Genomic DNA, 14,129 nt, shown 5'->3' with positions numbered 1-14,129 from the left:
TGCTCCACACTATATGACGATGCCTCTTACTATACTGCTCCACACTATATGACGATGCCTCTTAAATTCCTCAATTGGTTGGCGATTTGAAAAAGTAAACTTTTAGTTATATTATTATCTGCTCTATCTATATATCTGCGGCGCTACACCCCAGTTTGGACCTTGGCCTCCTCATTCTATCTGCTCTAATTTTTGTTTATTATATTTATTTTTTTTATTAGAAATATTAAATGATTTCATTTCTTTTTTTTTCTTATAATTTTGATTGTCGCACGTTATTCTATTTTGTTACCTTTTATTTTAAAATATATATTAGTTTTATTGGCATTATTGAAAATTTACACAAAAATATTTAGATTTTCCTTTTTAATTCAAACTTTAAACAAAAAAAAAAATCTTTTTCTTTACCAAATGCGTGATAATATGTTTTAACAGGGTTATGCCAGAATCTCCTAGATGGCTCTGGGTGCAAAAAGATATACATGATTTAATCCATCTCCTTGAAGATGCTTCCCATATAAATGGACAACAGACTCTTTCTCATGAGGTTATTCATGCCATAAAAACGGTTTGTAAATAAATAAGATATCTTATTTTACTTTTACTTTCAATGCTTGTATATGTTTAATATCAGCTTTTTTTGTTCACTCTGTTTATGAAAAAATTTACAGTTGTGACTGAATAAATTTCAGTTATGGATCACTACACAAGGTGGGCTCACAAAGTTTCAAGGCTGGTCTCAGAACCAAACATTTTTGTATAGTGAACTGAGTTTGATAATTGAAAACTACAAATATGATTATTTAAAATTTTGAAAACATGTGTCGAAATTTAATTATCCGTTTGTTGTCTCTACTCTCTCTTCTCTTCTATGCCCCCCACCTGGTGGCCGTTCAGAAGCTGGTCCTCTTCACCCTTGGTTGAAGTGGGGTGGTCCACTGAACTGTACCTCAAAGGTTGTACAAACAATAATTATGTGCTCAGCACATTTTGGCATTCCACAATGAGCGTAAAGAGTGTCGATATCCTTTCCATGGGGGATAAAGCTTGGCTCGGAAGACACCATGCACCCTCAGGAATTGGGAGATCCAGTATTCTGGGAGGACCCACTTTGCTTCTCACTGGAAACGTACTTCCTCAAGGTAGGTTCATTTGGGGTTATCCCCCACTACTGGTTCCACTCTTCCATCATTTTCTCCTGGACGATGAGTTTCTATTTTCTGGGGGCCTACCCAATTTTCGCCCAGAGATTTTGTGGCAGATCTGCTGACCCTTCTTTATTTTATGTATATTTCAACATGTCTTCTCACTGGAGGTGGTCGAAAAGAACCTTTCCTGCTAAGCTAAGACCATGATACACACTCTGTTATGCTCTAGTGACTCTCAATTGAGCCCTCTGTTGTATTGTCACCTACCTGCTTCAATGGTGGTGTGCAAAGTTTTGGTTCCAGGCAGAGGACGCATAAGCTATAAGCTCTTTGTGTATGGCCCTTTTCCGCCCCACCACAGGACTGAGGCTATTCAAGGCTAGTACCACCCTATTTTCTAGGTAGTTCATCCGGGGAGTCAAATTAAATCCTCTTCCGAATCTGATGCCAACATGCTACGATATACAAATGCTCTATCCCATGAAGTTTGAGCTGCCGAAGTTTTGACCAAGTTCAACATGGCAAAATTGCTGCAACTACCCTACAGCCCCTATCTAGCGAACTCTTTTTGTTTCTCCATATCAGGAGAGACCTAAAAAAGGAAGCGATTAGAAACAATTCCAGCGGTCCAGGCAGCTTCATCAAGGCCCCTAAAAGCCTTTGGCGTGAAGAGTTCTAGGAAGCCTTTAAACAATGGAAAAAAACTCTGGAAGTGGTGTGTTGATGTCCAAGAGATATTGAAAATGATGGAACTATTTAGTGTAAAACATAGCTGTGAAAATTTTCATCAGTCTGGCTTATTGAAGGTCCTCCAGCACAGTCATTGTCTTCCAGTCCTCGTTGCCAAACCTCTTGTGTCCCATGAAAACCATTGTAAGTGACATCACCTTTTCTTTATAATAGGCCTCTTGAATCATACCTAAAGTTTCTTTAGTGGTTTTGTTCAGTTTCATCCAGAACTTTATCAAATGACGTTGCATTTTCAGCTCTCTGAGTTTTTGATTAGGATATCATGCACTCAACCTAAAAGTAATTAGCTCACACTTGCATTTTGAAGGTAACTGCTGCTGGTGTGGTTAGTACGCAGCCTCCCATTCTCTAGAAAGAAACATCTTGAAGCTTTGTTAATCCACCTACCTTGTATATCTAATATATGTTTATACTAATACATTTATCGAACTGTAAGTAATATCGGACATTAAAATAGTTACAAACTATTTGTTCTTTTTTTGACCGCAACCCTGACTATCTTCTTACATGTAAGTAATAACCTTTCAAAAAGCTAATTATTTTTATTTTTTATTTTATTTTATAAATGATTAGGATATGACACTTTTTCCGCTTATAACAAAATGTAAGGAATTGTTAAACTTATAACAGCAGTTTTATTTTATTTAGCTAAAGAAATGCTTATAATAATTCTTTATTCAGAAGGGGCCGATGTTGGTGCCAGACCGGATCCTGAAAGTCCACCTGAGGGATCTATACGCTACACCTGTCATGAAGAAACTATCACAAACAACCCCATTTCTCTTTTTCTGCACTTATTTTGCTTATTATGGAATCGTCTTAAGGCTGAACGGCATGTATACTGTTGATGTTTACCGTACTGTCTTGTTCACAGGTAATAGTTATTATTAATTAATGATAATTTATCATATTTTTTTAATTACTGATTGGAGAAGATAATCGGGAGGTGCGCGGTCAGCAAAGAAACAACATAAATAAACAAAAAAAAATGTTTATTTATGCCGACATTTCGACCTGATTTTCAAGTCTTCATCAGGGCTATAAAAACCAAAAATACAACAACCATCATTTAGAGAGAAAAAAGTTGATTAATAACTATGGACAAAGACCAGCCACACTTTTAATGAAACTTTTTAAAGGTCTTTTACTTATTATTTTTTTTTTTTTGTTTATGGTATGCTTGTATTTAAATACACAATTGAAAAGCTAAATGGAAGAACCTGCTGGGTAAAATTTCAGGGGAAATAAAAAATAGAATTTTACTAGGAAGATTATTTGTAAATATTTAAATAGTGCCTTGCATATTTGTAAATATTTAAATAGTGCCTTTCATATTTGTAAATATTTAAATAGTACCTTGCATATTTGTAAATATTTAAATAGTGCCTTTCATATTTGTAAATATTTAAATAGTGCCTTGCATATTTGTAAATATTTAAATAGTGCCTTTCATATTTGTAAATATTTAAATAGTGCCTTGCATATTTGTAGATATTTAAATAGTGCCTTGCATATTTGTAAATATTTAAATAGTGCCTTGCATATTTGTAAATATTTAAATAGTGCATTGCATATTTTTTCTAAAACTCTAAAATTGAGTTAGTTGTGAGAAGTGTGAAAAATTGAATTCCAGCCTTCATCGTAAGAATTTGAATAAAAAAATCTGTAGTACTTTTTTGCTGGTACAGTAATTTGTAAAGAGTACAGTTACTAAACCGAGGTGATTTGGTCAGAATTACGCTCGGCTGCAAGATTTTTCTCCAATTAAGGGTACCCACTTTATGGGGCTGGGTGAACCCTCAAGGGTTCCTAAACCCACAGGGTTGACTCACATCTGTAATGACAGAATATTACTCCAAATAAATACTGATAATGAAAAATATACGATTGACAGCAGAAATGGAAATAATTTCAGAGATATAGATATTGGAGGAAATACATTTGAAAAGGTAGATGGGTTTAAGTATTTTTGGTCTACTGTAACCAGGAAAAAACCGAAATTGATAAGGAAATAAAGAAGTTAAAGGCGGCAATGCTTGTTATTGTTCAATTTCGAAATTGCTTAGTTTGCACTTTCTGTGTAGAAACTTAAAAGTTTAATTGACAAAACTATTATCCTTACTGCTTTTTTATGCAAAATGTCACTCCTTATGTTCAGGAAAGAACAGCGCCTTAAGATTTTTGGAAATAAACTACTGTATAAAATATTTGAATAGAAAATGAGTTAATCGGAAAATTTAGAAGGGTACACAATGTGGGATTGCAGGAGCTGCGCACAGTAAATATAACTCAGGTGATTGCATTGCGTTGAACAAGAAGGGGTGCAAGGTAGTAATAAATGGATTTATAAAATGGTAATAAACACTGAACTGATGGGTAAATATCTGACAGGTAGAAAGAAGTGTAGGTGAGAGGGTTTTGTCGAGACTGATCTTGTGGATTTGGGTGCAGACAAGCTGTCGGATTTAAGTAATCCGATTTTTCCATTCTTTTTTTGGATTTATATAAAGTCGGGGTCGGGGGTCTCATTTTCTGATGCCCCCCCTTGCCGTGAACACCGGAAGACCCCGAAGACGCTGCGACTGCAATGCCGCCCCAGCCTAAGCATCATGCAAGCTAGGACCTGGCCTACCCCTACCATCATGCCAGGCTCCAGGACACGCTGGCCAGCCCTTGAGGAGGAACGAGGACGTTTTTTCAGACACAAGCGAAGATACACGGTCTTCACCGTTTCGCCCACCGCACACCTTGACGAGGGAAGCGGCTATAGGACGCGGAAGTGACCGCGACAGCGAAACTTCCAGCAGCCACTCAGATAAGCACATTATTATAATTCATGAGACCCCATTGCTCTGTTCTGATACTATTATACCTAATAATTTATAACTAACTCATATTAATCATTATTGCCCCTCCAGGGAACTAACTGATTGAATAAAAGAAAATATACATGCATGTTTTATGAGCATAAAGTGTCTCACCATTTTCAGCCCCCCTTTTCCACACACATTAACTTACAAACATAAAATTACACTCGGGACACCTGCAGTATAGCACGAGCAGGTCCCGATGATACTGGATTGATATATGTAGGCTACGATAGGTGGTATCAGTATCGAACCTTCGGTTTGGCTAAGCCTTTATTCTTATTGTTATCTAGCAGAGTTGGGCAACTATGAAACTAATAGCTAAAATTGCCATGGAAACGATATTTATTTATCAATGGTTCATTCATGAATAAGGGTCGTATCCATGGCAACTTTAACTATTAGTTTCAACTGTAGCTAATTTTTGCCCATCTCTGATTTCTAGTTCTATTATATATTACAGGAATAGTTGAATTCACAGCTACCTCGGTGTGTCTCGGTCTCTCGGGCCGTTCATGGATAAACACCACCACTGTTATCTTTTGCTCATCCATGTCTGCTGGAGTACTGTGCCTGTTCATAAATGCCCTTCCAGGTCTGACATATAAACAAATTTTAATACCATTAGCTAATTTCGTTTATCGATAAAAGATTAATTTTGTGTTTCAGGGATGTCCGATGGTATACCATATTGTTTGGTGTTTGCTCGCTTTTTTATGTCGATGACCAATGCCAACTTGCTGACGTGCGTCTCTGAACTTTACCCTACTAAGATGAGAGCACTGGGTGCTGGCTGGGCCAATATGTACATGAATCTAGGTCTCCTCTGCACGGCTAATGCTGCCAAGCTTGTAAGTTAATTATCGAAACTCCTATGTTATTAAAATAAATTAGGCTGGATTAGAGCTAGACAAAATTAATTTGAATAATAAATCATTAAATAATCTAAAAAAGCTATAACGAGAAGGGAAGTCCCAGGAGTCACTGATTTAAAGAGTTTCTCTACTAAAAAATTACTAGTCACCGTTATAAAATTGTAAACATGTTGAAACAGGCGAAAATTACCTATAGTTGCAACTAATTGCCATGGATATGACCCTTATTCATGAATGAATCATTGATAAATAAATATCGTTTCCATGGCGATTTTAGCTATTAGTTTCAAATTTAGCTAATTTATGCCCAACTTTGCTTGTATGCGTCAGATTTACAGAGTTATTCTCCTAAAACACTTGTTGATCCCAACAGAACAAAACAAACCTTTTAAATCAGAACAAAAATTTTAAATATCCTTCAAAAGTGATTTATGGGGTTTCTCTTCTCACCTATTCATTTATAATTCACTACTAAGTTAAAAATCACTATTACACAAGATTTAGTTGAAAGCTATCAAATTGATCGTAGAGAAAATTGTAACATAAACTGATCTTGATGACAGGTGAAAATTAAGGAAGGGATGCCTGTGTTTTTGATGGGATTGTCCGGGATGGTGTCTGCGCTCCTGGTTCTGTTCCTACCTGCGCCACTATGGTATGGTATCCCGGATTTAGTGGAGCAAATGGAAACACCGTACATTATCCTCGGCAGGTAGTTTGCATGTTTTGGGATTGTAAAATTGTGTATATCTTCATCATTCTTACATTCATTTTTTTATTATTTTTTTTAATAAAGTTATATTTATTGTAGAAAAAATAATAATATAAAAGCGTAATTACAATGATATGATATTTGTTTTTTTTGTTTCTGCTTATTTTAAGTTTATATAATCCCAAGAATTTCATGATGTTCTACAGTATGTAATACTCTTATCTTTCTTATTTTAACCGTGGTCCCTAGATATAAACTTGTTTGCAACTTAATTTCCATTAATTTTATTAGTTTGATGTTTATAAAAAAAAAAAAAAAAAAAAAAAAAAAAATATTACTCTTCTCATACAACCTTTATCTTCTTAGACCTTCCATTCAATCAACACTATTTATGTTTACATAATGTAAGGTATTTTCTAATGATTCTATATATCCTTTTATTCGTCGGTTGTTCTCTTGTTTTTGTTCTTAGCCACGATGAAGGTTGAAAATTCTGACCGAAGCGTAGGCACTAATAAATAAGTTTTTACTTATTTGTTCTTCACTGACCGGACCCACAACCATCTTCTTCTCATACATATTATCCACGGTCGACAATCTTCTTATCTTTTATTTTTTGTATGAAGCGGGAAGAAAAGTTATGTGAAAATATGTCAGCCTTTTTTTTTTCCCCTAGCTGGGATTTGTAACGCAGGAAATATAAATGGAATTCTGGAATATCATTTTTCTATCTTGTCAGATGAAAATTAGCTTTTTTATTTATTAATTTTTTTAACTTTAAAGTTTTTACTTTGCGTTAAGACTTAACGAGATTTTGGCTCCATTTTATCTAATGTAATCGCCCTAGCGGCTCCGAGGACAATCACGATCCAGACCGCGCCCCCCCAAACAAATATATTTACATGTATTTTTATCAGCAGAGACCGGTCAGTCTGTGCTGGCAATGCCGTCCGCTAGGATCGTCCGCAGGCAAGGGTCAGTCGTGTCGGCCAGTAGCGACTATTTCAAGTCTCCAGGTCTGTTATATATTTTCTTATATTGTTGAATTTATTTGCAACAGTACATATTAAATACAAGCACAAGTAGTATTGTGAAACTATGGAAACCCCTATATAGCGAATCCCCTCTTGACGGACAGTAGGATTAAGATCTAACAGGGTGCGTGATGTATGTGAACCTTTCTATTGCGGAACCCCTATACATGTGGACATGAATTGTACAACCGCTTAACCAATGATACCACTAGTTGTGTCAGATTCATAGAAAGGATACATAACTTTACACAGAGTGGGCAAAATGATCTATAGTTAAAACAAATAACTAATATTGTCATGGAGACGATATTTATTTATCAATGACTCATTCATGAATAAGGGTCGTATCCATGGCAACCTTATCTATTAGTTTCAACTATAGCTAATTTTTGCTCAAACATTAACCTGTAAAGCATAAATATAACTTTTTTGAAATTGAAAGATTATGGGGATCAGCTAAATGGGAAACAACAAAAAAAAAAAGGAGAAACAAATCTGAATTTTCTAGCATCTTATTAATGTGGCCTACTCAACTTAAAGAAAATCTTTAATAGATGTAAAAAATTTATGATTAAAAATAAATAAAAATTAGTTTTTTTTTTTTTTAATTTTATTTAAAATTATTTAATTTATACGAAGTGGTGATTCTATAATTAACAAGTGCCAACAAATATATATACCTATCCTGTAAAAATATGGTTGTGAAGTCAGTATAATGATTTCTTGATTTTTTTTTTATTTAATAAAAATATTATGTAATTGTTTTTTTCACACTTCGAAAAAATCGAGGTATAGAGCTTAATCAACTATATACCATACTTTCCATTATCTTATTGTTCTGTTCTTTTTATATACAGTATTCTTTAACGGACACTTCTATATAATAGAGACGAGCGTGATTCTGACTAAATCACCACCTTGCACAACCGTTGGTCTAGTAACAACAGTACTTCTTTACAAAGTTCTGACCCTTCATTGTTTGTATCGGTACAGATTTAATTATAATTGTTTAGTTCTATATAACAGAGAATATTATCTTATCTCATGGTGTCCGCTATATAAAGATTTCACTGTAAAAGTCAAAACTGGAGTTTTAAGATGTATATATTTTTTTTTTTTTTATAGATTCTTACTGTTCCTATATTACACATAACCTTCTTATAGTCTAAAAAAAATAAATAAATAAATTAATTAATTAAATTTGTACCACTGTACACAATGGAGGGTCAGGTGTACTGTAGTTTTTAAGAAGGTATTACTACTAGACCAACGGTTTTGGTTCGCTTTCGGTCTGAAACCCTCAAATACCATTTTTTAAAGAAATTAAAAATTAGAAATTTTTCTCCTCGATTTATTTATTTTTTTAATCCGGCGAATATTATTCATAACTCCTCGGTATTTTATCTGATTTCTACGTTAATACAACCTTTGGAAAGCTTAATGCCTTTTAAGGGCCAAGTATTTGTTTAATTAGAGCCGGCTTTTACTGTAGTGCAGTTTATAGAGCCCTAAATCATTGCTAAGTGTGAGTGTGTAAGTGTAGGTTGATCGAGTCCTGTTGAAGCTAATTATATCATTGGTTGGAACGGTTAAACATTTTTTAATTTTTTTGTCTTTAGTACTTACCATTGAATTTGTCTGAAATGCTGAATTAAAAAAAATATAAAACATAATGCTTCGAAATAAACTTTAATTTTGTTTATTTGAGGTTGTTAATTACTTTTAGCAATTTTAAACAATCAAAAAATATATAATATGAAGTCATTTGATTAATAATTAAAGGAGAAATAAATGTTTTTTTTTTTTGTTTCCATGGTTGTTATAACAATAGTAAGATTTTTCCTTCACTTACTTTATTTTACTCATATGTGAGATGGAATTTTTGTCTGCAGTTACACTGAGATAGATAAAGGAAAGAGGCGTGATCGACAGAAGGTAAAATGTAACAATTATACAATTTTCTTTTCCAAAAATATATGTAGAATATTCGGAACCTCGGTGCCTCCTTAGGAGCCAGATTCTTCGGGATTAATTTCGATTTTATTTTTCAATGATGATAAAGAGATATTGAGTGATATTCGAAGATTGACAATTAAAAGAGAAATAAATGCGTTTTGTGTTTCCACGGTTGTTATGTCAATAGTGAGATTTTCCCTTTACTTACGTAGTGATATGAGTCGTTTATAATACGGTACATTAACGAAATCATAATACAATCGGAAATGTTCGGATGGTCTCAGTTTTTAACGAACCGGGACTGACCGTACCTGGGGATGGTGGACTTTTTCATTTCATGGGGTCCCACGAAATGAAGAACTTGACCCTGCACTATAGTAAGAATAGGTTGGTCTCCTCTCAATAATATTTAAAAAGCCCCTGAAATTGAAAAATGGCGTGGATTGTCTTAAAAAATACTTCACACATAGGCACTAAATTATAGGTATTAATTTAACATAATATTGCGATTCAAGTACAAGTGACACGGATACAAAATCCCTAATAGAAACAGTAACCTCTGTCGGTATGGTTGAGTACACAAGAAGATCGAAAAGGCCGTGGATCTTGTAATCTCTTAATGTAGACCAATGCCAAGGAGGAACTGTTCTTCCTGGTTGTCGGGGTGCCATTGCTACCTCGCTGTGCCAAGCCAGTATCGACAATTATATTTTGGCAGCTATGGATATAGGCAATGATAATGAAAGGCTTATCGAACCCAAAGGTTCAATCCCGATACCACCAATCGCTCTTTACATGTGATACAAGAGCCCAAGTCAGTTATTTCATCATAATTTTTGATTTCTTTAATAAAAACTATGTATATAATTACTAGACAAAATTGATGAGTCTGCCAAGTATAGATAAGGAAAATAAAAAATGGCAGCTGTTTCAAAACTTTTTTTTTATACCAGATCGGCCTGGTGGGCCTTACATGGTTGATATAACTTATATTATATATATTTTTAACAGTTGATTATGGAGGGAGTATAGTCATACAAATGACACCCCTAACTATATACAATGTTCTTATTAAAAGAAAAAAATAATAAAATAAATAGATAAGAATAAAGCTTCTTAATAAAAGAGGAAAGTAAAATTAATAACAAAAAAATAATAATATTGGTACACTTAAATAAAACAAACAATTGTCTTCTAATAGTAAAAAGAAACAAGTTAATTTGAAAAAGAGAAGAGAAAAAAAAATTAGTAAATAGGAGAACTAAATTAATTTTAAATTTATAACAGAATGTCCTGCAGCAGCCTGGGCTTCAGTCTTCGGGTTGAGGTTGGGTTTCCCAGGTTGTAGGTAACTGCTCCTTTAACTGTCGGCAACTGGGAGTGGAACTTCATGAATGTTATCCTCTATTGACTCCACTTGTAATTCCCGATCCAATTGGCTATTTCTTATGAACCAAGGAGCATTGACTGCGATTCTTAGGATTTTATTTTGAAAAGATTGTAGTTTGTTCCTTTTCGTGAAGGATGCCGCTCCCCAGACTTCACAGCTTCAAAACTTATGATTCAACTGGGATGTAAATATTTTATAGAAAATATAGAAGAAAGATATTGAAATTCGGAATTTTGCAGAAAACTATTTCAATTTGAAAATATTTCATTTAAAAAAATATATAGAAATTGGGTTGATATTATACTACTTAAAATACATTAAAAACCTATTTGTTTTTCTAGTGTTGTTGGTTGTTTCAAAGATATGAAGCTCTGAATAAAAAAATATTTTTTATTGACATTTTGAAACAGCCGCCATTTTTTATTCCCCCTACCTATACTTGACAGACTCATGAATTTTGACTAGTAATTATGCATAGTTTTTATTAAAGAAATAAAATATTGAGGCGAAATAACTGACTTTTTTTTCTACTGGGTTCTTGTACTTGTGCATTTGTCCATTGACTCCCATCCAAACCTAATTGTTTCCAGCAAATTCATTGCAAGATAGATATAGTATTCGAATATATGTATTCGTATTAATATATTATTTTATTATCATGTGCAATGTAACCCGCTTGAACAGTATTTATTTTTCTATTTTTGTACAGGCAGCGAAGGTCGCGATTTCTGATTAGTACAAGAGCCCAACAGGAGAAAAAAGGCAGTTATCTCACCCCGATTTTTAATTACTTTAATGAGAACTATGTATAATTACTAGTCAAAATTGATGAGTCTGCCAAGTATAGGTATGGGGAATAAAAAATGGTGGCTGTTTCAAAACGTTAAAAAAAATAATTTTCCATTCAGAACTCTATATCTTAAAAAGTAACAACACAAGAAAACCTAAGAGAACGTCATTTAAAGAAGAGTAAATTTGCTAAAATATGAGCACTAATAGAGTTATATACGTTAAATAGTTTTGGAGATATAGCTTTTTAAGCTTTTTCTTAAATTTCTTAAAAATGTTGTATGGGACGTACTGAAAGATCAGTTTTTATCATCAATCAAATTTATAATTCACAAACCATTTGACGCTCAGATGTCTATTAGCACTCAAATTAAAGCTTGTTTAATGAGCTATAAAGTAGTTTATGATGTTTATCTTCTTAGGAGTAATAGTTTACATAAAATTTGCTAAAATAAATTGATTTATTGTTGTTATAGTTATAGTTGCTAAATTCAAATTCATATGTATAAATCAATTTATTTTAGCAAATATCTTGAAAACTACTATTCCTATGAAGATAAAGGTCATAAACTTATTGGACCTGTGCGTCACTTAGTTCCTGAGATATAGATTTCTCAAAATAAATTAACTAACTACTAATCTTTCAGTAGATTTTTAAGGAATTTCGCTTTATAGAAAGCTATATGGGCCGCCCATAGCTCAGTGGTTAAGACACAGTCTTACCAATTTGATGTCTATTGGCGGTGCCGGTTCGAATCCGGCCTGGGACGTTGACTTTTTTCATTGAGTGGCGGTCCCACAAAAAGAACTTTGACCCCCAACCATGGTTAGGCAGTATAGGACTCCAATGGGAGTCTTGGCCGAGAAAAAAAAAAAAAAGAAAGAAAAATAACTATATCTCGAGAACTATTGGACGTAAATAGCACTTTTAGGGCTAATATTTCAACAAATTTACTCTTCTTTAAATAATGTTCTCTTAGATTTTATAAAGTTGTTGGTAGTTTTTAAAATATAGAGCTCCGAATGAAAAATCATCGTTTTTTTAACGTTTTGAAACAGCCACCATTTTTTAATCCACCTACCTATACTTGGCAGACTCATCAATTTTGACTTGTAATTATACATAGTTTTCATTAAAGTAATCTAAAATTGGGGTGAGATAACTGCGTTTTTTTCTTCCCGGCTCTTGTACTATGAGAGGCTCAACAGTTCTCTTAGACAGAGCACGTATAGTGCGAAAGGCTTTAAATATTTAAAAAGAGAAAATAAATAAATAAACAAAATATGAAGTTGATTTGACTTCTAGGTCTCCCACCTCAGATACTCAACCCCGAAAAATCGAGTAATAATAATAAAAAATGATGAGGAGTTTTAATCCCGATCAGAAACCCGTAACTTCATATTAAAGGACTAGTAAAATATGTATCTTGTTATTGTGCAATGATATGACTGTTGTTAGCGATTCGTTGTGAAAACACTTCAGCTCACTGTATGTACCTACTAAAAGCTAAACATAGCCTTGTATTTTGGCTTCATTGAATCAAGTGGAATATTTTAATTCGTTACAAGTTTGGAATAATACCAGGAAATGAGCTTGGATTTCAGTTCAGGGAAATTTATTTATATTTATTGACTGTAGACCTGTTTGGCTCTTTATAATTGTTTATGACTGTGTACTTAAAATAGAAGAGAATAGAGTTTATTTTAAAAGGAATAACAATTGTGGTGTAACCTGAGGGTACAGACAGCTCTATCTGTCGGTGCCAAAAATAACATTTCATAAACCTCAGTATTTGTTTTATAGGAATTTTAATTTGTCAGCCTTAGTTAAGACTAAATAGACTAATAACCCACATATAATATGATAATTATTGTCGAAATTTCAATGAGAATTTTATTAATTTATTAAGAAAATCATATTGTTCTGTACAGCTATAATTAAGTATTATAGGAAAACATAATTCAGAATTTTTGGCACGTATCTCAGAAAGTATAAATTTATTTCATGATTGTTATATGCTGTTGCGGCCAATACATAGTCCACAAATCGATTATTGGAACATATGATTTTTATTACGCCAAAAAACAAAACAACTTTTTTTTTTTTTTTTTTTTCGAACCATCTAAAACAGAAATAAAAAGTGAATTAGTAAGTGCATTACTGTGAAAAAAAAGAAAGTAATTCGTGTTGTGTCTTACCTTTTACTACCTTTGGTAACAAAACAACTACTCTCTCTCTCTTGTTTTTATACTGCAAATAGACAGATGATTTCATAACGTCTCACAGCACACAAATATAGTCTGCATTGTCTCCTCCTAGTACAAGAGCCGGGAAGAAAAAAAGGCAGTTATCTCACCCCAATTTTTGATTACTTTAATGAAGCCTATGTATAATTAATAGTCAAAATTGATGAGTCTGCCAAATATAGGTAGGAAAAATAAAAAAACCTTAAGAAAACATTAATTTTTCATTCGGAGCTCTATATCTTAAAAACTAACAACAACACTAGAAAATCTAAAAGAACATTATATAAAGAAGAGTAAATTTGCTGAAATATTCTATCCTAAAAGAGATATTGACGTACAATTGTTCTCGAGATATAGGTTT

General features: G+C 33.2%; 2 protein-coding genes across 6 annotated transcripts in view; both read left to right on the top strand.

The window, feature by feature from the left end:
• The window catches only part of LOC106678459 (solute carrier family 22 member 2), a 23,012-nt gene extending 16,537 nt beyond the window's left edge, over positions 1 to 6,475 (top strand). For 4 of the 5 annotated variants that reach the window (XM_014416972.2, XM_014416986.2, XM_014416978.2 and 1 more), the window contains 5 exons: positions 436 to 568; positions 2,580 to 2,772; positions 5,229 to 5,360; positions 5,435 to 5,616; positions 6,204 to 6,475. In XM_014416972.2, coding sequence (XP_014272458.1) covers positions 436 to 568; positions 2,580 to 2,772; positions 5,229 to 5,360; positions 5,435 to 5,616; positions 6,204 to 6,356 — 793 coding nt within the window. In that variant the 3' untranslated portion in view covers positions 6,357 to 6,475. The remainder of the gene's footprint in view (positions 1 to 435; positions 569 to 2,579; positions 2,773 to 5,228; positions 5,361 to 5,434; positions 5,617 to 6,203) is intronic. The other variant, XM_014416993.2, reaches the window with a different exon arrangement.
• An 809-nt stretch (positions 6,476 to 7,284) lies between these two features.
• The window catches only part of stmA (Protein EFR3 homolog stmA), a gene marked incomplete in the record, with an annotated part of 122,895 nt that continues 116,050 nt past the window's right edge, over positions 7,285 to 14,129 (top strand). The window contains 1 exon segment of the mRNA XM_067049883.1: positions 7,285 to 7,368. Coding sequence (XP_066905984.1) covers positions 7,296 to 7,368 — 73 coding nt within the window.

The sequence above is a fragment of the Halyomorpha halys genome, unplaced genomic scaffold, assembly GCF_000696795.3.
Source record: "Halyomorpha halys isolate HHAL.00 unplaced genomic scaffold, Hhal_1.1 Scaffold11.1, whole genome shotgun sequence".
NCBI classification, from domain to species: Eukaryota; Metazoa; Arthropoda; class Insecta; order Hemiptera; family Pentatomidae; genus Halyomorpha; species Halyomorpha halys.
This window is presented reverse-complemented; position numbering and strand designations above follow the sequence as displayed.